Raw genomic sequence first — 22,561 nt, forward strand, 5'->3', positions numbered from 1 at the left:
ACACGGACTGGCTAGGCGACTTTGCTTTCGGTGTGGACATATTGGGGCATCTGAACGATCTAAATGTGAAACTGCAGGGAAATTGTGCCCACATCGCAGTGCCGCATTGAGACATACAGTAGCAGTATCGATCTGCATGCTGAGTTTTCCCACCGCTTCTCAGACTTCACCAAGATTGAGACTGAGCTGGAGTTTGTATCATGCCCTGTCTTTCGACAGTGAGAAAGCACCACCAGATACACAATTGGAGCGCATCGACATCCAATGTGACAGTGCTTTGAAGGAGAAGTACAAAACAGCAACAATAGACCAGTTCTATGGCTCACTGAATGAAACAAAGTTTCCAAACATTACAAAGCACGCCCAAAGGATGCTTGTTTTATTCGGGTCCACATATGTGTGTGAACAAACTTTCTCAGTCATGAATTACAACAAATCCCGTCACAGGTCAAATTTAACAAATGACCACTTGTCAGCTGTTCTGAGAATCTCTAAATCAAAGATGACCCCAGACTTTGATGCCCTTACCAAGAGAGGTGACCAGACCCTTTGTTCACATTTAAGACTCAAATAACCGTGACTGGGGTAGGCAAAGATTATGCTTTTTCATGGTGATGGTTATGCAGTGAGAATTATCCAACAATGCACTTGGATACAAATCAAAATCAAATCAAATCCAATTTACAGTGAAATGCTTACAAGCCCTTAACCAACAATGCAGGTAATAACTAATCAGTCAGATTTGGGCTGAGGTGATTGGATAACTGTAAATATGGCTCACAGTGGAGATGAGAATTGTTCCTTAAACCTCTTAAGGATCGGACCCTTTTTTTCAATTTTCGCCTAAAATGACATCTAACTGCCTGTAGCTCAGGACCTGAAGCAAGGATATGCATATTCTTGATACCATTTGAAAGGAAACACTTTGACGTTTGTGGAAATGTGAAATTAATGTAGGAGAATATAACACATTAGATCTGGTAAAAGATAATACAAACAAAACAACATGCGTTTTCTATTTGTTTTGTTCCATCATCTTTGAAATGCAAGCGAAAGGCCACAATATATTGCCATTTAGGAGCAATTTGCGTTTTGGCCACTAGATGGCAGCAGTGTGTGTGCAAAGTTTCAGATTGATCCAGTGAAGCATTGCAATATTGGACTATTTTGTATCAAGTCTGCCCAAATGTGCCGAGTTTGTCAATTTATACATTTTCAAGTACATAACTATAGAGAACATACAAAATGATATGGTAATACAAAATGTAAGTTTACACACTCCCAGTAATGTCATACATGATGGATCATTAGCTTATACACGAACTTTCACACATCTAGATGGACAGCAGGGGTTCAAACTGTAGAACCGTTCCTACATTTTGAATATAAAAAAATTGATTTTATCAAACATAACTACCCTTAGGATGACAAATCAGAGCAAGATTACTGAATATAAGTACAATATTTACCTTCAGAGGTGAATGAATCAAACCAGTTGCCGTGATAAGTTTGTTGTTGTTGTGCACTCTCCTCAAACAATAGCATGGTATTTTTTCACTGTAATAGCTACTGTAAATTGGACAGTGCAGTTAGATTAACAAGAATTTAAGCTTGCTGCCCATATAAGACATGTCTATGTCCTGGAAAGTTTTATGGTACTTACAACAGTCATGCTAATCACATTAGCGCACGTGAGCTCAACCGTCCTGTATATGGGACACCGATCCCGTAGAGGTTAATATGCTTTCAAAAACAGACCATTCCAAATTAAACTGCTCTTACCATATGTTTCACTCAAATTTTTGAATAGTTTTCTTTACACATCTGCTGTTACATTTTGCATGTCTTCTATTTTTAAGTTTGCATATTGTGACTGTGTTTGATTTTTTTACTATTTTCGACATTGTAGAATAATAGTGAAGACAACAAAACTATGAAACAACACATGGAATCATGTAGTAACCAAAAAAAGTGTTAAACAAATCAAAATATATTTTATATTTGAGATTCTTCAAATAGCCACCCCTTGCCTTGATGACAGCTTTGCACACTCGTGGCATTCTCTCAACCAGCTTCATGAGGTAGTCACCTGGAATGCATTTCAATTAACAGGTGTGCCTTCTTAAAAGTTAATTTGTGGAATTTCTTACCACCTTAATGCGTTTGAGCCAATCAGTTGTGTTGTGACAAGGTAGGGGGGTATACAAAAGATAGCCCTATTTGGTAAAAGACCAAGTCCATATTATGGCAAGAACAGCTCAAATAAGCAAAGAGAAACAACAGTCCATCATTACTTTAAGACATGAAGGTCAGTCAATACGGAACTTTTCAAGAACTTTGAAAGTTTCTTCAAGTGCAGTCGCAAAAACCATCAAGCGCTATGATGAAACTGGCTCTCATGAGGACCGCCACAAGAATGGAAGACCCAGATTTACCTCTGCTGCAGAGGATAAGTTCATTAGGGTTACCAGCCTTCACTTGGTTTCAAAAACTCAATGTGGCCCTTGAGCCAAAAGGTTTGCCCACCCCTGGATTAATACCTAGAATATTTTTCATTGTGCTCCTACATTTCTGTATGTGCTCCTGCATTTTTCAATTTAGGCTTGTAAAAAATGTCAACGTAGAGCCCTGGGACGTTTGTTGAAGCAGCCGTCCATTTCTGTTATGCCTGTGGACTTTTTATTCATATTCAAGTATGGAAGCATGCTTTTGTAAGCACTCACTGCAGTATTCTAAGGTCTTCTGTGGCCATGTCTTTATGCGTACCGTTCCTCATAAACCACTCTCCATGCACATGTTAATCTCTCCTTGTCCACAAAGCACCTGAAAAAAATATGTTTGTTCGTATGTGTGTGCGTGTGTTTGTCTGATATTTTGTGTGAGTGGGTCTGTCCAGAGCTCCTGGAGTCCTTACTAGAGCGATGCAGTGTGTACATATATGTGTCTGAATGCATGTTCTGTGTGTGTTGTAACTCCCCTCTCTCCTGTCTCTCTCCCTTTTAGAGCACCTTAAGGCGTCTCTGGAGGAGTACATGGTGCGGATGCCCAAGGTGAGGATCTTGCGCACCAAGAAGAGGGAGGGGCTCATCAGGACACGTCTGCTGGGGGCGGCCGCCGCCAAGGGAGAGGTCATCACTTTCCTCGACTCGCACTGTGAAGCCAACGTCAACTGGCTGCCCCCGCTGCTGGGTGAGTCATCCTGTTAGAACACACTGAGCATTGCTTTGCTTTCTGGTCATTCTGTGGTAGATGAATATAATTACTGATCTGTACAATGTGCCCATTACCTTGTCCAAAGGAGGGACATTTCACGGTTACACTGATGTTTGACTTTGGCCGTGTACCTCTTTCTCTCTCGCTCTCTCAGACCGTATCGCCACAAACAGGAAGTCCATCGTCTGTCCGATGATCGACGTGATCGACCATGACAACTTTGGCTATGAGACACAGGCGGGTGACGCCATGCGAGGAGCGTTTGACTGGGAGATGTACTACAAACGCATCCCCATCCCCTCTGAGCTGGCAAAAGAGGACTCTAGCGAACCCTTCGAGTGAGTATTACTGGACCAGACAACACATCAGGGCCCAGCAAATCAGCACATGTACAATGATCATATTCCAGTTTGTGTCCATTCATTTTCTGTGTGATTGCCAGTGCAGAAGTGAGACGTGTGTTAGATGCAGTGACAGGGAACATTTTGGAGGGCAAAAGTCCATGCTGGTGTGAAGGCCTCTAAATCCCTCCGAGCTCTATGCTCCATGGCTACTGGCCTGGTAGACAATATGCTCCCCTCCTCTTTCATTGCAAGATGAGGCAAGGCTTCCCTGGGCTCCATGCGTATGTGAGTGCTCCCTTAGAGGTCAGTAGACTGAAATTGGGAATATCAGCTTTGCAATTCTAATTCAAACTAAATTGTGACTGAATATTCATGGGCGATTAAATGCGATTCTAATTCTTATGGAGCGACACAGGATAGCATGATGAAAATCTGAGGGATGGAGGGAGGGGTGGAATACGAACGACGTGGTGCCAGTGAGGGAGTAACGTCAGAAGAGCAGTCCTCTTTTGATAAGTGCTTTACATGGTCTCCGCTGTTACCTTCCTTCCTTATCTGTGCGGTGCAGCCTGTGGGTTCATGGCTGTTGACTGCCAAAGACTTCTGCCTTTTGAATGCCCCAAAACAGAAGTACTTCAGCATGCCAGACTCAAACCATTTGCCCTTGGAAGATAAAAAAACAAACAGAACTTGGCTGTTACCATTCTAGCTACTTCAGGATTTTTCCTAATGCTTGGGAAGCCCCGGAGTGCTCTGAGCTCCCAGCCTCCCACTGTCTGCCCTGTTTCCTTAATTGATCATCCTAACGGAGAGGCTTAGGAACCAGATGTGTGCCTGCCTGTCTTCCTGCCTGTCCGGCTCTCTCTCATGAGTCAGAGTGAAATGTCAAACTTTTCTCCACCCTCCAATATCAATCCAGAGAGGGTTCATCTCTGCCTCCAATTTAGAGTTGAAGGGGGCCACTGACTTCCATGACAGCCCGTGGCGTTCATGCGGGAAGTGTGTGTGTTGCCAGGGCCTGTTCTGTTGGGAGGGCCTGTAATGTGAGACGGCAGCGAGCGTAGTGGAGACTGTAGTGTGTCTCATTCGGACACCCTGCCTATTTAATTGTCTCATTGTCTCCCTCTGACAGCCCTTCCGGTCAGGGACACCTCTCCAGTAATAAGGATGTCATTCAGGGTCCCCCCCAAATCCGGTCCAAATCCTGTCTGCCTTTACGGGCCGTCGATAAACACTACATTCATCATTACCCGTCTGCAACTCTGATTTATTAGAACCTGTCAGATAAGTTTGAATGGCCTGAGAGTGAAGACTCATCAAATCACAGAGGAACAAATGACTACGGTTGAGCGTGAAAAGCCCTGCAGCATTGCCGTTCTTGACACACTCAAACCGGTGCGCCTGGCACCTACTACCATACCCCGTTCAAAGGCACTTCAATATTTTGTCTTGCCCATTCACCCTCTGAATGGCACACATACATAATCCGTGTCTCAATTGTCTCAAGGCTTAAAAATCCTTATTTAACCTGTCTCCTCCCCTTCATCTGCACTGATTGAAGTGGATTGTGACATCAATAAGGGATCATAGCTTTCACCAGGATTCACCTGGTCAGTCTGTTTTGTGCACTCAATTTACATCCTTGGGATTCACAACAAGACTTAGGCCTTTATTTTAATTCAGAGCCACTTGAGGGAAGTGATCCTACAGTGGAGCTGGAGTGCCATTATGTGTTTGCCATTGTGTGTTTGCCATAGACCACTGCGCCTCCCGAGTGGCGCAGTGGTCTAAGGCACTGCATTGCAGTGCTAGCTGTGCCACTAGAGATCCTGGTTCGAATCCAGGCTCTGTCGATGCCGGCCGCGACCGGGAGACCCATGGGGCGGCGCACAATTGGCCCAGTGTTGTCCAGGGTAGGGGAGGGAATGGCCGGCAGGGATGTAGCTCAGTTGGTAGAGCATGGCGTTTGCAACGCCAGGGTTGTGGGTTCGATTCCCACGGGGGTATAAAAAATAATGTATGCACTCACTAACTGTAAGTCGCTCTGGATAAGAGCGTCTGCTAAATGACTAAAATGTAAATGTAATTATGCGTTGAGTATGACGCCTATTATGCCGTGGCGTTGATGGTTTCATTGTTTCTGTGTTGTTCAGAGAACCCCTGAGCTGAGCCGCCTGCACTTAACTCTCAAATTGATGAGTCTAGTTGCGTTATAAAGCCTTCGTCTGGCACAAACGGTCTATAAAGACTGTTGTAAACCGCGGGCCTGCCATTGCGTCACCTTTCCTAACTGATTTACACACTTTTGATTGGTATGAATATCTTCCTGTCCTTTTGGTTGGTTTGAAGCCAGTGATTGATTTAAAGGACAGTGTCATCATGTTGGGGTATGAGTGTGACAGGTATTGGCATTGTATACTCCCCTTCTGTCCTTGAGGTCTCCTGTGATGGCTGGTGGACTCTTCGCCGTGGACAGGAAGTGGTTCTGGGAGTTGGGAGGATATGACACAGGACTGGAGATCTGGGGAGGAGAGCAGTACGAGATCTCTTTCAAGGTAAAATGACACTGGACGCAAAGACAGCTTTGTTGATTTTGGGAAGATTACCTTATTGACTTACAGTTGTGTTCTTGGATTTTTAGTCCTGGAGATACACAGGGTGTGCAGGCTTTTGTTCCAACCCTAGTACTACTGTAACACTTCATAATAAGGGGCTTCATAATAAGTTGGTCCCGTGTGGCTCAGTTGGTAGAGCATGCGCTTGCAACGCCAGGGTTGTGGGTTCGAGTACCACCAGGGACAAGTACAAAAATGTATGCACTCACTACTGTAAGTTGCTCTGGATAAGAGTGTCTGCTAAATGACAAATGTATAAGTTGAGTCAGGTGTACTGGACTGGAACAAAGGCTTACTCACCCCGTAGTTCTCCAGGACCAGGGTTGAAGAACACCAAATCTCACCACCAACAAGCTGAAGCCACCGCTGCCTAGTTTAATCAGAAGCCCATTAACTAATGAGCTCTAAGGCAACGATGGAAGTTGGCATTTAGATTTCACCTCATATTTCAATCATTTTGGTCCAAATCTGCTCTGCTTCTCCAAGAGCTCCTACATCCATCAAACTCAGAAACCATATTAGATTATGCTTTAGAGTTCTGCTTCACTGTGAATTATTCTATAGGATAGCCATTTATTATGTGGACTCGCACGCATGTAAAGCACGAGTCTCCCCATTGTCTCCAAACCCCAGCCCTCCTCTTCCCCTTTTGGAGCTAAAGTGTTTAAAAAAATTGAATTGTGGTTTTAAAACAACAAGGTTCTTGCAGACTCACTTATATTCAGCTCACTGGTACTGCCGGTGTACATAAAGTCTGCAGAAAGTCGAAGTGGCACTCCTCTACTTGGCTAAAGACTGCATTAGAACATGAAACCCTGGGAGAAAGTTTGGAGAGGGTGCAGCAAAACCCATCCTCTCATCCTTCCTCTTGTCAAATTAAAGAGGTTGATTCGCCGTCTAGACTCTTGACAGATCTCAGGCCTGGTCTGGGAATAGGACGGAGACCAAAATGTTCAAAGCGGCCCAAAATTCACTCAGATCATTCTGTAACCTTTTACAAATGTAATGCTGTGACTCCACTGTTGGAATGCAGAGATAAACTGATATAAAAGGATAATAAAACCATGGCAGAGACAAGAGAATATTCTCTTCATTGCTGCCAGATGATACTTTGGTAATACAGCCAGTGAAGGATATGACACGGGACTGGAGATCTGGGGAGGAGAGCAGTACGAGATCTCTTTCTTGGTAAATGACACTGGACGCAAAGACTGCTTTGTTGATTTTGGGAAGATTACCTTATTGACTTACTGTTGTGTTCTTGGATTTCTAGTCCTGGAGATACACAGGGTGTGCAGGCTTTTGTTCCAACCCTAGTACTACTGTAACACTTCATAATAAGGGGCTTCATAATAAGTTGGTCCCGTGTGGCTCAGTTGGTAGAGCATGCGCTTGCAACGCCAGGGTTGTGGGTTCTACAGTGGAGCTGGAGTGCCATGCACTTGTCCTGGCCTACTAGCACTGATTTTGCTGATAAACACTTTGTTGAGGGAAAATGTACTTGCTACGATTATGATATGTTGTCTCACTTAGCTATCTTAAGGTGAATGCAGAAATGTAAGTCTCTGGATAAGAGTGTCTGCTAAATTATTATTATTATTTTAATGTAAATGTAACCACAAACTTTAAATAACTCTAAATAGCACTTCACATTTGCCAAGATCCACCCCTCAGTTGACAAATGCAAATGTTAGGCCCCACTGTGGGCAGAGAGAAAGTGATTGTGGAGTGCTGCTTTGGTAACTGTCATTGGCTGTAGTGTCTTCTCTATTGTAGACTGCCCACCCTGCTCCGTACTTCAGTGGTTTTAGAGGTCGTCAGTAGAGGTAGAGGGATTAGCAGCGCTGCACACTAATCCACTGACAGCACTTTGCTAGAACTTTTGATCCCACTTTCTCATTAAATATACATGTTTTTAGAGAAGACATAACATTCCAAGTGGAGCGCGGTGGTCAGGGAGGGCACAGGGTTCAGAGGTCAGACAGAGTGACCCTGCCATGGATGCTAATGCGATAGGAGTAGGATGAAGTTACCCCTAACCTCTGTTATAGGGTCAGATATGTTGTATTCCCCTAATGCAGGGATCATCAACTAGATTCAGCTGATGGTCAGGAGGCCGAAACATAATTATAAATAATTTGTAGACCTGCAAATTGACCGCAAGAAGCCCAAACAGATATAACATTTGACTAAAACATAATCACTTCAAACCTTTCTTACATTTGTATACAATCACATATACCCTAAAACTTCAATTAAACACAGTCTCAAATAGCCGGCTGTCCCTTTTTAATAGCCGGGCAATGGCACACATTTCAGCAAAAAAGTGCCTGTTTCAAATAGACGCCGGGTCTAAATGAATTGTTGAGGTTACCATGCATTACCATGAATTGTTTACGAGGTTTAATGTTTGATTTGTTACATTAAGTTATTCAGTAATGACTCGAAAAAATTATGGCAATCATCTGTTTTTATCGGCAGTAAGAAACTGCTAGCCATTGGCTGCAAACATCTAAGAACTGCTAGCTTAACTGGTAAGCACAAAAACAGTCAACAACTTCGGGAGTACAGACCTGACTATGCGAGTGGAGCGAGGAGCGGAGTGTGCCCAATTTGACTGGAGCGCAGAGCGAGTTTCCCAAAGGCTGGAGCGTAGGCCTTCTCGCCTGCTCCAGTACCCGCTCACTTCACGGTTTGTTTATTTTTATTTATTTGGTCGTTATAAAAATAAGCTTTTGCTGTTTTGTTTTTTTAGGAGGTAGATCAGCTTTAATATTGCAGATAGATTGTGGCTTCTATCAATGTAATTGTCTGTATCATTTCCAATACCTCATATAGCTTTTGTATGTATATATATATATATATATATATATATATGTATACACTACCGTTCAAAAGTTTGGGGTCACTTAGAAATGTCCTTGTTTTCGAAAGAAAAGCAAAAAAATTTGTCCATTATAATAACATCAAATTGATCAGAAATACAGTGTAGACATTATTAATGTTGTAAATGGCTATTGTAGCTGGAAACAGATTTCTAGGCAGAGTTGCAAAGAAAAAGCCAAATCTCAGACTGGCCAATAAAAAGAAAAGATGAAGATGGGCAGTCTGAGATATGGCTTTTTCTTTGCAACTCTGCCTAGAAGGTCAGCATCCCGGAGTCGCCTCTTCACTGTTGACGTTGAGACTGGTGTTTTGCGGGTACTATTTAACGAAGCTGCCAGTTGAGGACCTGTGAGGCATCTTGTTTCTCAAACTAGACACTAATGTATTTGTCCTCTTGCTCAGTTGTGCACTGGGGCCTCCCACTCCTCTTTCTATTCTGGTTAGAGCCAGTTTGCGCTGTTCTGTGAAGGGAGTAGTACACAGCGTTGTACGAGATCTTCAGTTTCTTGGCAATTTCTCGCATGGAATAGCCTTCATTTCTCAGAACAAGAATAGATTGACGAGCTTCAGAAGAAAGTTATTTGTTTCTGGCCATTTTGAGCCTGTAGAGAAACCCACAATTGCTGATGCTCCAGATACTCAACTAGTCTCAGGAAGGTCCGTTTTATTGCTTCTTTAATCAGCACAACAGTTTTCAGCTGTGCTAACATACAGTTGAAGTCGGAAGTTTACATACACCTTAGCCAAATATGTTTTTCACAGTTCATGACATTTAATCCTAGTAAATATTCCGTTTTAGGTCAGTTAGGATCACCACTTTATTTTGAGAATGTGAAATGTCAGAATAATAGTAGAGAGAATGATTTATTTAAGCTTTTATTTCTTTCATCACATTCCCAATGGGTCAGAAGTTGACATACACTCAATAAGTGTTTGGTATCATTGCCTTAAACAATTTAAACTAGATTCAAACGTTTCGGGTAGCCTTCCACAAGCTTCCCACAATAAGTTGGGTGAATTTTGGCCCATTCCTCCTGACAAAGCTGGTGTAACTGAGTCAGGTTTGTAGGCCTCCTTGCTCGCACACGCCTTTTCAGTTCTGCCCACAAATTTTCTATAGGACTGATGCCAGGGCTTTGTGATGGCCACTCCCAATACCTTGACTTTGTTGTCCTTAAGCCATTTTGCCACAACTTTGGAAATATACTAGGGGTCATTGTCCATTTGGAACACCCATTTGCGACCAAGCTTTAACATCCTGACTGATGTCTTCAGATGTTGCTTCAATATATCCACATAATTTTCCTTCCTCATGATGCCATCTATTTTGTGAAGTGCACCAGTCCCTCCTGCAGCAAAGCACCCCCACAGCATGATGCTGCCACCCCCGTGCTTCACGGTTGGGATGGTGTTCTTCGGCTTGCAAGACATCCCCTTTTTCCTCCAATCATAACAATGGTCATTTTGGCCAAACAGTTATATTTTTGTTTCATCAGACCAGAGGACATTTCCCCAAAAAGTACGATCTTTGTCCCCATGTGCAGTTGCAAACCGTAGTCCGGCTTTTTTATGGTGGTTTTGGAGCAGTGGCTTCTTCCTTGCTGAGTGGCCTTTCAGGTTATGTCGATATAGGACTCGTTTTACTGTGGATATAGATACTTTTGTACCTGTTTCCTCCAGCATCTTCACAAGGTCCTTTGCTGTTGTTCCGGGATTGATTTGCACTTTTCGCAACCAAAGTACGTTCATCTCTAGGAGACAGAACGCGTCTCCTTCCTGAGCGTTATGACGGCTGCGTGGTCCCATGGTGTTTATACTTGCGTACTATTGTTTGTACAGATGAACGTGGTACCTTCAGGCGTTTGGAAATTGCTCACAAGAATGGACCAGACTTGTGGAGGTCTACAATTTTTTCCTGAGGTCTTGGCTGATTTCTTTTGATTTTCCCATGATGTCATGCAAAGAGACACTGAGTTTGAAGGTAGGCCTTGAGATACATCCACTGGTACACCTCCAATTGACTCAAATGATGTCAATTAGCTTATCAGAAGCTTCTAAAGCCATGACATCTCATCACCCCGAGAAGAGAACACCATCCCCACAGTGAAGGATGGTGGTGGCAGCATCATGCTGTGGGGATGTCTTTCATCTGCAGGGACTGGGAAACTGGTCAGAATTGAAGGAATGATGGCGCTAAATACAGGGAAATTCTTGAGGGAAACCTGTTTCAGTCTTCCATAGATTTGAGACTGGGACGGAGGTTCACCTTCCAGCAGGACAATGACCCTAAGCATACTGCTAAAGCAACACTCGAGTGGTTTAAGGGGAAACATTTAAAAGTCTTGGAATAGCCTAGTCAAAGCCCAGACCTCAATCCAATTGAGAATCTGTGGCATGACTTAAAGATTGCTGTACACCAGCGGAACCCATCCAACTTGAAGGAACTGGAGCAGTTTTGCCTTAAAGAATGGGCAAAAATCCCAGTGGCTAGATTTGCCAAGTTTATAGACACATACCCCAACAGACTTGCAGCTGTAATTGCTGCAAAAGGTGGCTCTACAAAGTATTGACTTTGGGGGGATGAATAGTTATGCACGCTCAAGTTTTATTTATTTTTTGTCTTATTTATTTTTTGTTTCACAATAAAAAATATTTTGCATCTTCAAAGTGGTAGGCATGTTGTGTAAATCAAATGATACAAACCCCCCAAAAATCTATTTTAATTCCAGGTTGTAAGGCAACAAAATAGGACAAATGCCAAGGGGGGTGAATACTTTCGCATGCCACTGTATATATATTTATTTTCCTTTATTATTTTCCCCTAACCCTACCACCCCTCCCCTAATTGGAATAAACTAATGTACAACAATACTTATGCTTCCATTCCAGCTTATACATACTACATACATTTCACTGACAGTCAATTTTACATTAGTTATCTTAGTTTGTTTTTAGTCACAGCCTTCAGCTACCCTCAACCCCTCCCATCTATCTCTGAAGACCATCCAGTTTTGATTTCTAGCTGCCATATATTTTTCCACTGTGCTTTTGCTGTGTTTCAACGCACATGCTTTTTGTGTCATAGTTTGTTTCATGTTTTTACATATACCTTACATAAACTAATGGAAATGTTACTTTCTTTCAAATATTTATATTGAACAAAAATATAAATGTAACCTGCAACAATTTCAAAGATTTTATTGAGTTACAGTTCATAGAAGGAAATCAGTCAATAGAAATAGTCATTAGGCCCTAATTTACGGATTTCACATGATTGGGCAGGGGTGCAGCCATGGGTGGGTCTGGCAGGGCATAGGCCCACCCACCAGGGAGCCAGGCCGACCCCCAGCCAGGCCTAGCTAATCAGAATGAGTTATTCCCCACAAAAGGGCTTTATTACAGACAGAAATGCTCCTCATTTTTGTCTTTCTTTCTCAGTTTAGTGAGCATGCTTTTGAAGCACACACACATGGAGGATTACAAATCAGTATGAGGAGCTACCACGTGATGGTGCCTCCGACAGCCTCTCGTCCCCTTCAGGCCTGCAGCACACAACGTTTACAGTAGACTTGTTTTGGCCTGTGGCTCAAAGCTTTCACCTAACTCAGAAGTATCAACCTGAAGTATGTCACATTCACACAGTGACATTTCAGTCCTGCGTTCAGCATCATGCAGTCTTATACTTCAACTATACATGTTTCTATACACATTTTCTGGCTTGTCAGAGTTTCCTTCAATCTTAGCCAGGCCTGCTCATAATTGATGTGTTGGTCCAAAGAGCCCCAGGAGGCATTTGTAATAGTCTCACTCTCTGTCAGTATGGTGATGACATCACTGTATCGCTAATCGTACCTCCTGCCTCCCTCCTTTCCTGCTACCTTTATCTATCTTCCCTCCAATCCCTCCCTCTGGAACCACTCTCTCTTTTATCCCTCCCTGCTCGCCTAGTACCTGTCAGCCTCTCATGTCCTCGCACTGTTCACAGATTCACAGCTGCATGCTATGGGTACACGCAGACACAGGGGAGACACAAACTAACACAGCAGTGATGCCCTGACCCCCACACAGCTGTCTGTGTTAAACCTCTTTCTCTCTTTCTACCCTCTGCTTGCTCTCTCTGTCGGTCTTTCTCTTCCCCCTCAGGTGTGGATGTGTGGCGGGCGAATGGAGGACATCCCATGCTCCAGGGTGGGTCACATCTACAGGAAGTATGTTCCCTACAAGGTCCCCGGCGGTGTCAGCCTGGCCAGGGTGAGTGTTGTGTTGGATTGGTTCCTAGACCCACCTTTCCCTCTCTATTCTCCTCTTTAGAAGGGATCTACAAAGATAAAAATGCCACAGTATGTGGAACCTATATTGCAGAATTTGTTATTTTAAGTGTCTAGTAAAGAGAGCATTCATCTCCTCTGCTGAGTTTCTCTGCAATAGTTGTATCCTCAGCAACACACACCTTTATATTGCAGCCACAAACCCACCCACTCTCGTCACACACATCAGGAATGCTGTGGAGTGTTTGAAGTGAATGTTGACTTTGTTCCACAGTCAGGCCCGGAGTGGGAATGAACGAGTGAGAAATTCCTCTTTCTTTCTGGTGGTGAATTGATTTAAACTCATCACGCACCCGCCTCGCGCTGTGTTTTAACAACTTGAGCATTCGGAAATAACAGAGACTCTTAACAAATGCATTTTGTGCACTAAGTTAGATAACTGACCTTGATGAGGAATACGCTGTAAAGACGCTTTAAACAGGTTTGCAGGTACGGAATTTTTAGATACCTTCTATGCTTTGTTATACACTACATGACCAAAGGTATGTGGACACCTGCTCGTCGAACATCTCATTCCAAAATCATAGGCATTAATATTGAGTTGGTCCCCCCTTTGCGCCTATAACAGCCTCCACTCTTCTGGGAAGGCTTTCCACTAGATGTTAGAACATTGCTGCTGGGACGTGCTTCCATTCAGCCACAATAGCATTAGTGAAGTCGGACACTGATTTTGGGCGATTAGGCCTGGCTCGTAGTCGGCGTTCCAATTCATCCCAGAGGTGTTCGATGGGGTTAAGGTCAGGGCTCTGTGCAGGCCAGTCAAGTTCTTCCACATCGATCTCGACAAACCATTTCTGTATGGAGCTCGCTTTGTGCACGGGGGAATTGTCATGCTGAAACAGGAAAGGGCCTTCCCCAACTGTTGCCACAAAGTTGGAAGCACAGAATCGTCTAGAATGTTGTACGCTGTAGTGTTCAGATTTCCCTTTACTGGAACTAAGGGGCCTAGCCCAAACCATGAAAAACAGCCCCAGACCATTATTCCTCCTCCACTAAACAGCCCTTACAGTTGACCGGGGCAGCTCTAGCAGGGAAGAAATTTGACAAACTGACTTGTTGGAAAGGTGGAATCCTATGACGGTGCCACGTTGAATGGCCATTTTACTGCCAATGTTTGTCTATGGAGATTGCATGGCTGTGTGCTTGATTTTATACACCTGTCAGCAATGGGTATGGCTGAAATGGCCAAAAACACTCATTGGAAGGGGTGTCCATATACTTTTGTGTATGTATATATAGTGTATTTCCACATTCTTTCGAAACCTTTGGAATGCAACTGAAACCATCCATTATGTATGCTGATCCCTGCCCAAACCATGTTTGGCTTGGTCGGATGTGTAATTGAAAACTATTGGCCTGTTTTTTGGGGTTACTTTTTGGCTTGTGTTCTCAGATGAAGAAGGCCTGTTTTGTCTGAGGGAGGAATGTTAATGACTGGATTGGGGTCAATAGTTAAACATGTATTTCTTCAGAAAGGAGATGCACCAACAAAGACACAAGCACCTTAGAAAAGGCCTCCAGTTAGACAAGGCCGCCTCTGCAATAGTTAAAATGCATACATAATACGTACATTCATATTGATTGATTTTCAATAACATGATGCCGAAAGAATGAAAACTGTGAATGATCGTGGGGTGAATATTGGACCTAAAATAGAAAGTGCCTATTAAGCACAACTTTGTGTTCAGCATCATCCTGGTTTCCCTTGTTCCTTTTTGAAGTGGAGCTCCGAGAAAGGGTGGAATTCAGAGTCACAGAGGAGGCATTAATTGCTGGCCTGCGGCGCTGTTTCTTTTTTTTTGCTCCCACAAAACTTGACTGCAGCTGCCTTTCCTAGACCCCCCCCCCCCCCCCCCCCCAATCATTAGCACCACCCCACAGTAGAGTTGGGACTATAAACCGAAAATGATCGACACCCATCACTTTACGCAATATTGGTGATTGTTAATGGGACAATTGATGGCTACAACGATCAAACTAGAAGTAGTAGTTTAAATGATCATTTTAAACTGTGGTGCACATTAATGCTAGAAACGTATCATTCTATTTATTGTTATCTCATCAATTCAGGCAATTTATTATTTTCCATATCGCCCAACTCTACCCCACAGGCACATCCCCCAAACCCCTCCTCAACCTGTCCTTGACTGAAATTAATGAGGTATTATACTGAACAAAAATATAAAACGCAACATGTAAAGTGTTGGTCCCATGTTTCATGAGCTGAAATAAAAGATCTCAGAAATGTTCCATACGCACAAAATGCTGTATTCCCTCAAATGTTGTGCACAAATTTGTTTACATCCATGTTAGTGAGCATTTCTCCTTTGCCAAGATAATCCATCCACCTGACAGGTGTGGCATATCAAGAAGCTGAATAAACAGCATGATCATTACACAGGTGCACCTTGTGCTGGGGACAATAAAAGGCCTCTCTAACATGTGCAGTTTTGTCACACAACACAATGCCACAGATGTCTCACGTTTTGATGGAGCGTGCAATTGGCATGCTGACTGCAGGAACGTCCACCAGAGCTGTTGCCAGAGAATCTAATGTTCATTTCTCTACCATAAGCCAACTCCAACATCATTTTAGAGAATTTGGCAGTACTTCCAACCGGCCCCACAACGGCAGACCATGTGTAACCATGCCAGCCCAGGACCTCCACATCCGGCTTCTTCACCTACAGGATCGTCTGAGACCAGCCACCTGGACAGCTGATGAAACAGAGGAGTATTTCTGTCTAATAAAGCCATTTTGTGGGGAACAACTCATTCTGATTGGCTGGGCCTGACTCCCCAATGGTTGGACCTGGCTCCCAAGTGGGTGGGCCTATGCCCTCCCAGGCCCATCCATGGCTGCACCCCTGTCCAGTCGTGAAATCCATAGATTAGGGCATAATGAATTTATTTCAATTGAATGATTTCCTTATATGAACTGTAACAGTAAAATCGTTGAAATTGTTGCATGTTGCGCTTATATTTTTGTTCAGTATATTTTTGTTCAGCCATCCAGCAGTCAACGAGACCCCAGAGGACTGTTGGCATCCATCCCTCTCCTACAGTCATGGTGGAGCAACAGTGTTTTAACCCATTCTCTTCTCCCTTGGTCCCTGTACAGAACCTAAAGCGAGTGGCGGAGGTGTGGATGGATGAGTATGCAGAGTATATCTACCAGCGGAGGCCAGAGTACAGGCACCTGTCAGCAGGAGACATGACTGTGCAGAAGGACCTGAGGAGTAGCCTCAACTGTAAGAGCTTCAAGTGGTTCATGACAGAGGTGGCCTGGGACCTGCCCAAGCACTACCCACCTGTGGAGCCCCCTGCTGCCGCCTGGGGAGAGGTACACATTCATTTACTAGTTTCTTTAGAGCGAGAGACCGACAGCTAGAAAGATAAAAAGTTAGGAGATGGAGAGAAGCGCAAGCGAGACGGTAGATGGAGAGAAAGTTAGAAGAGAAAGGGAGAGACAGTGTCTGGCCTGTGACAGCCCGGTGTCACTGTGTCACTTCGTCACATCAGCCGTCAGAGGGCCAAGCTCCTGTCACAGCCTCCTCTTCATCATTACTCATCATCATCATCATCACACTTTTTCACTAAAGAGGAGAGCTGACAGTTAGAGCTGAGAGATCCAGACAGAGCCCTAGTCAGTGGTTAATACACTGACTAGTATTGAATGATGACTGGGCATTTCTGTCTTTCTCTGTTAACCGGTTTGTCTGCTTCTGTGTGTTTTAGCTGCGCAACTTAGGCAGTGACATGTGCATGGAGAACAAACACTTTTCGTCTGGGTCTCCCATCCGCCTGGAGACATGTCTTAAGGGGCGGGGCGAGGCCGGGTGGAGCCATGGACAGGTGAGGAGCTTAGTACACACCACTAAATTCAGACACCTGTCTGCTGTGACACGTACTAGTTTTCCTCTAGTTTTGCATACACTTAACTTCATTTTGTACTGTGTACAGACAGCTTTCTGCCTTCATAAGTACTACCAACACACACACACACGCGTTATGTTTTTCTTTTCTCGTGGGGAAGTAAACATTTCCATTCAAAATCCTACTTTCCCTAACCGTAACCCAAACCCTAAACCTAACCCCTAAGCTTAATGTAGCTTTCGTCCTCATAGGGACGTGGGAAATGTCCCCACGAGGGAGAATTTTCCTTATTTTACTATCCTTGTGGGGACTTTTGTGGATTTTAGGTCCCCACAAGGATAGAAGAACCAACCCCCACACACACACACTGGTGCCATTCTCTCACACACACACACACATGCACACTTCATTATCTCTTCTGTTCTAATGTAGTCCCATTTGTTCCCCTTGTCATCCAAAATAATTTTTAGAAGAGCTCATAACCGAATGTTGATGGATGGCCATGTTTTCTCTTTATTTTCTAAGTTGCCTGCTCTGACTCTGTGCTTTGACAGTTTAATTACAGTAATTTAAAGAGCTGTTGTAGTTTAATCTCTGTCATGGTTGCAATTTGTATTCAATGCTGGGACGACAAACTGCATCAGTGCAAATCAAAGAACTCTGTCTGGCTACAGTCCAAGCCGGGGCCTTTTGAATATTACAGCAGAGGAGCCCCTTCCAAACAACTATTTTGACCGATGTTGGAACTCCCAGGGCGGTTCTCTTCAACCCTAGTTCTGAAGACTCACACGGTGTGCAGGCTTTTGTTCCAGCTTATTATTAACACACCTCAAAGGCATGATGAGTTAAATCAGATGTTAGTACTGGGCTAGAACAAATGCCTGCCCTGTGGGTCTCCCAGGATCAGGAGTGACACTTGCTCCAAGAGGAGAGCTAGAAGTGGGGGCCCCTCTCCTGAGGTTTTCTGATCCAAGTTGTCTCTGCCCCCTCCAGGTGTTCACGTTTGGCTGGAGGGAGGACATCCGCGTGGGGGACCCCATGCACACTAAGAAGGTGTGTTTTGATGCCATCTCCCACAACAGCCCCGTCACCCTGTACGACTGCCACGGCATGAAGGGCAACCAGCTGTGGCGCTACAGGAAGGTAAGATCTCTCTTTCTCATTCACCCACACACACCCTCTTTTTCCAAGTAAAAAGACAAGTTTGTGAGTTGCTTGTGGTGCACTTTTTTGTTAAAGCCGAACAAGCTTCAAGATGTATTTTTGATCCTTTGTATTTCCTTCTCCTTTTGATAAAATGCCACAGGCTGCTACACATTGATAATGCAGTATTCGCCTAGATAGAAAACGACTTTCACCTGTTTAAGCTTGGTGTACCCTGTTAGAACAAAATGACTCCTAGTTTTCCATGCAGGCTAATAAGTATGTATTTATAAAATTACCTATTTTTGAAAATATTTTCAGTTAAATGCACTGTAATTAAATAATCATTACCATCTCTCTCGCCTCTTTTCTCTCCCTCCATCTCTGTAGGATAAAAGTTTATATCACCACATCAGTAACAGCTGTATCGACAGCAACCCCACAGAGAGAAAGGTGTTTATGAACACGTGTGACCCCAGCGTCCCCAGCCAGCAGTGGGTGTTTGAGAAGACCAACACCACGGTGCTGGAGACGTTCAACCGCAGTAACAACTGAGACCAGTAGGGGTCAGCACTGAGACTGAACCTGAATACCACTCACCCAGGGACTGTGTTGTTTTACTAAGACAGAAGTGTGCTGTTGTTTCTCTAAAGGGGTCTGGGGGGAAAAGAAGTGAAAGGGGGGGTTTAGCATTGGCAAGCCAGTCTAGACACATCAGTTATTGGGAGATGGAGAAAGGATGGCGCCTGAGAGGCTCTCTCTGTGGTGACGGGGACTTCCTGCGTCAGGGGGATTAGGTCTGTCACGGCATGGCCATTCTGGCGGTGGCCCATCTCACTTCCTTATTCACGCTCCGCTCTACTTCTCCGTGCATCTCCCAGGTGTCTCTGCCCATACGTCCATCTCCATCACCCTTCTTGAGTGAGCCTCTTACTCAGTCACTCTCTTTCCATTCTCTTCATTTGGAGCCCCTGCTCTGACAGCCCCCCCTGAGACTCCCACTGAACCAAACCCAGACTGACACTTGGGTAAAGCCAGCCAGAACCAACCACTCTGCAAAGCACCTTGCAAAGCACCGTGTTGATTCTTGGTTTTGTTTTCTTGCTATGCTCACTTGGCTAGCAGTTTCTCATTCTTGGTTTCCTCTCTATTGCTTTGATCAAAAGTGGAGTTGGGCAAACTCTGTCCAAATGTAGAGGGGAAAGAAAAACCCTGCATATTTTAGAAGTTAATTTTTAGATCTGAATGAATAATACTATAGTAGCAGCACTTTGTCTCAGCACTCTATCTATTCAAAGGGCTGTGATTTGATGCCAATGATGGATCTCTTCCATGTGATTTGTCCAGAGAGGGAACTGTAAGGGCTCTAACTACTGTCGGCAGTTTCTTTCTGTCCCATCCGCTGAACAGAGGCTCCATCTGCCCTCTGGGATGAACCCAGGCAGTCTCTGGAACGACCTCATTACGAAAACACTGAACCGTGTGGCAGAAAAACACACTGAGGTCAGCAGCACCGAGACCGTAGACAGGCCATGGTGGCTTCCCAAACTCATCAGGAGTGTCTCTAGACTGGTTTGCCCAGGGGGAGGGGTTGGTGATGGGTATTATAGGTGTTTTAAATGCATTAAGCACTTGCAATGATAAACTTGAATGAAAATCTTAGTGCCTTGCTGGATGAGAGCAGAAGTATACGGTCTGACTTGGCCTGGCCTGGTGCCCTATTCAAGTCCTCCAACTCCTACACTGTCTCAGACTGACTGAGATGGTGGAGAGAGAGGCCATCTGAGGTGACACTGGCTCTTAACCATGGATGGGTTTCTACAACACTAATGTATTTGTAATGATAGTGAATAGCTGAAGAGACTATCAAACAACTATGTGTTCTCCTGCCTTTAAAAGTGAACAGCTTCCCTGCAAAGACCCTCTTTATGTTTATGATATGTCACCATCATGCCATGTTGTTATCAAAACCCAATAGGACATGCAAGCATTCATTAATATTGATTTCCTGTTCTTGTTGTTTTTGTTTAGGTTTTGTCGCGTTATTACTTTCTCAGCGTTTCATGTTTTCTTTATACGTTTTTCGTCTTAGTTTAGCCAATGAATATATTTCCTATATCTAATGCAATGATTTGACTTGGATGTTGTTCAGAAAGACTGCTTACATTGCCTGCTGTGTAGTTTAGTTTTTGTTTCCCTCTTCTCCTCTGAAATAATACCAAAGCAGGGTGCATGTAATATGCATGATGCAAAGATCACACCTTTCCTTAATCTAACCATCTTCCTAGCCTTTTCGGAAATCGATATCAATCAAATTGGCATAAATACTATTTTGTTAACTATTTTATCTGATGGAATTTGAGTACACTAGTATGTGTTGTAGATTTTAACTGTTGGCCAGCAGAGTTTAAACTAAAATAACAGTGTTCCTTCCATGTGTTGTGGAGAAAAGTTGGAGAAGTTCCATAAGGGAAGATCCACGTGGCACATTGGTATGAGATGCTGCACGATCAGGCTTTGGGCAACTTTACTTATGAAGCATCTTTATTGCAAAGTAATGTAATAATGTTGAATGTGTTCCTTCTTATTAAACTGAAATGTAGGACTGGCTGGGGAATCCAAAATTGCTCACTTTCTTTGATTTCACTTTCTAGAAATGTTCATAGTTTTACCCAGGCAAGTAAGCAGCATGTATGGAAGACCAAAGCTTTACAAAATGGACAAATCTAAGTAAACTTGTTCAATGTCCTTTAAAAAACTGTTTTCTTGTTTATGTTTTTGGTTATTTATCCTTTTAGTTTTGCGTGTTATTTTTGCAATCCAAAATATTGAATTTCTGGCTATTCCAGCTAAATAGATTTCACAATTATGATAACAGAAGAATTAGATCTGTACTAGAATTATAAATTAAGTTGATGAATTGTCCCTTCTTTTACACTAATATTATTAGTGTAAGTAGCAAAATAACTTGACATGGTTTAAATTACCATAATAGAACTAAGGTTGGAATTCAATCAAACCAGCACTGAGGTTATAAAAAAAATGAGACCATGTCCATTGAGGGAAACTTTAAAAAACCCATTTTGATTTATGCTTTTTCTCTTGTGATGCATTGATCTATGTTCTCTTAAAATGCTCCACCAGTCAGTCCAGGACTGCACTGCCAATGCCAGAATGATGGGTTGAAACATGTTTACTTTAAAGAATTGACGTTTATATAGTAATGCTATGTTTGTGTCTGAGGGAATAAACAGGGTTGTTGTACCTTTGGACGAATAATAATCTTGCAAATGTGGTAAGACTCCCCCAAATCCATGGCAGTTAATTGAATACTTAGCAGACTGTTCAGTTTGTGGAACAAGGATATTTGCAGTACATTGACCCTGTCCATTGCACATGTAAATGGCATTTTATTTTGATTATGTCATGATTTATAACTTGGGTTGGAAGTGGTTTAAAAAAATGTAATTGTGGTTTTAAACTACATTTTATACAGTGCAATTTTTTCATGATCTTGTGTTAGAATTAAATATTCAGCTAAAATGTGAAGACAATACTTCTTTTTTTAAATAAAAGTTTGTAAGGTGTTAGACCATTGTTGGTCATTCACACAATGCTATGTACGTGTGTGCAATTTCTATTTGTAGGGAAGTATACATTTTGTATCATGAATATCCAATATTTTTTTTCTACTGACATAATGACTGTAAAAATGTATTTAGGTGTTTTAACACACTGTGTACAAATAAATTGGAATTGTATAATATTTTTTGCTGAAATTGTAAAATAAATGTTTCTATATTTGAATTATTTGTTCTATAGTTTTGGGGGATAAACATTTTACATTTGAGTCATTTAGCAGATGCTCTTATCCAGAGCGACTTACAGTTTTATGTAGCAATAATCAAATCCCATCTCAAATTAGAAGAAACAAGCACATGCAGATAATGGAAATAATATTTCCAATTTCATTAAGTAATTTCATAATACGTTAATAAATTCACCATATGTGGGCCAGGGTTGGTTGCATTTGGAACCACACAAAACATAATTGTAACTACAAACAAAACAAATGCACAAGTTTAGTAGAGATTGGTCGACTATATTTGAGTCACTGTCCTCACTGGACCCTCTGTCAATTTTTATTCGGACTCTT

General features: G+C 43.0%; 1 protein-coding gene across 1 annotated transcript in view; it reads left to right on the forward strand.

Annotated features, from left to right (window-relative positions):
- Positions 1–22,171, forward strand: part of LOC311136407 (polypeptide N-acetylgalactosaminyltransferase 10-like) — a 113,176-nt gene extending 91,005 nt beyond the window's left edge. The window contains exons 5-12 of the mRNA XM_084170525.1: positions 3,004–3,189; positions 3,368–3,551; positions 5,995–6,112; positions 13,202–13,309; positions 16,508–16,729; positions 17,125–17,241; positions 18,256–18,405; positions 18,796–22,171. Coding sequence (XP_084026651.1) covers positions 3,004–3,189; positions 3,368–3,551; positions 5,995–6,112; positions 13,202–13,309; positions 16,508–16,729; positions 17,125–17,241; positions 18,256–18,405; positions 18,796–18,960 — 1,250 coding nt within the window. The 3' untranslated portion in view covers positions 18,961–22,171. The remainder of the gene's footprint in view (positions 1–3,003; positions 3,190–3,367; positions 3,552–5,994; positions 6,113–13,201; positions 13,310–16,507; positions 16,730–17,124; positions 17,242–18,255; positions 18,406–18,795) is intronic.
- The last annotated feature ends 390 nt before the right edge of the window (positions 22,172–22,561 follow it).

This window comes from Coregonus lavaretus (genome assembly GCF_964263955.1).
Source record: "Coregonus lavaretus genome assembly, chromosome: 10".
Taxonomy (NCBI): domain Eukaryota; kingdom Metazoa; phylum Chordata; class Actinopteri; order Salmoniformes; family Salmonidae; genus Coregonus; species Coregonus lavaretus.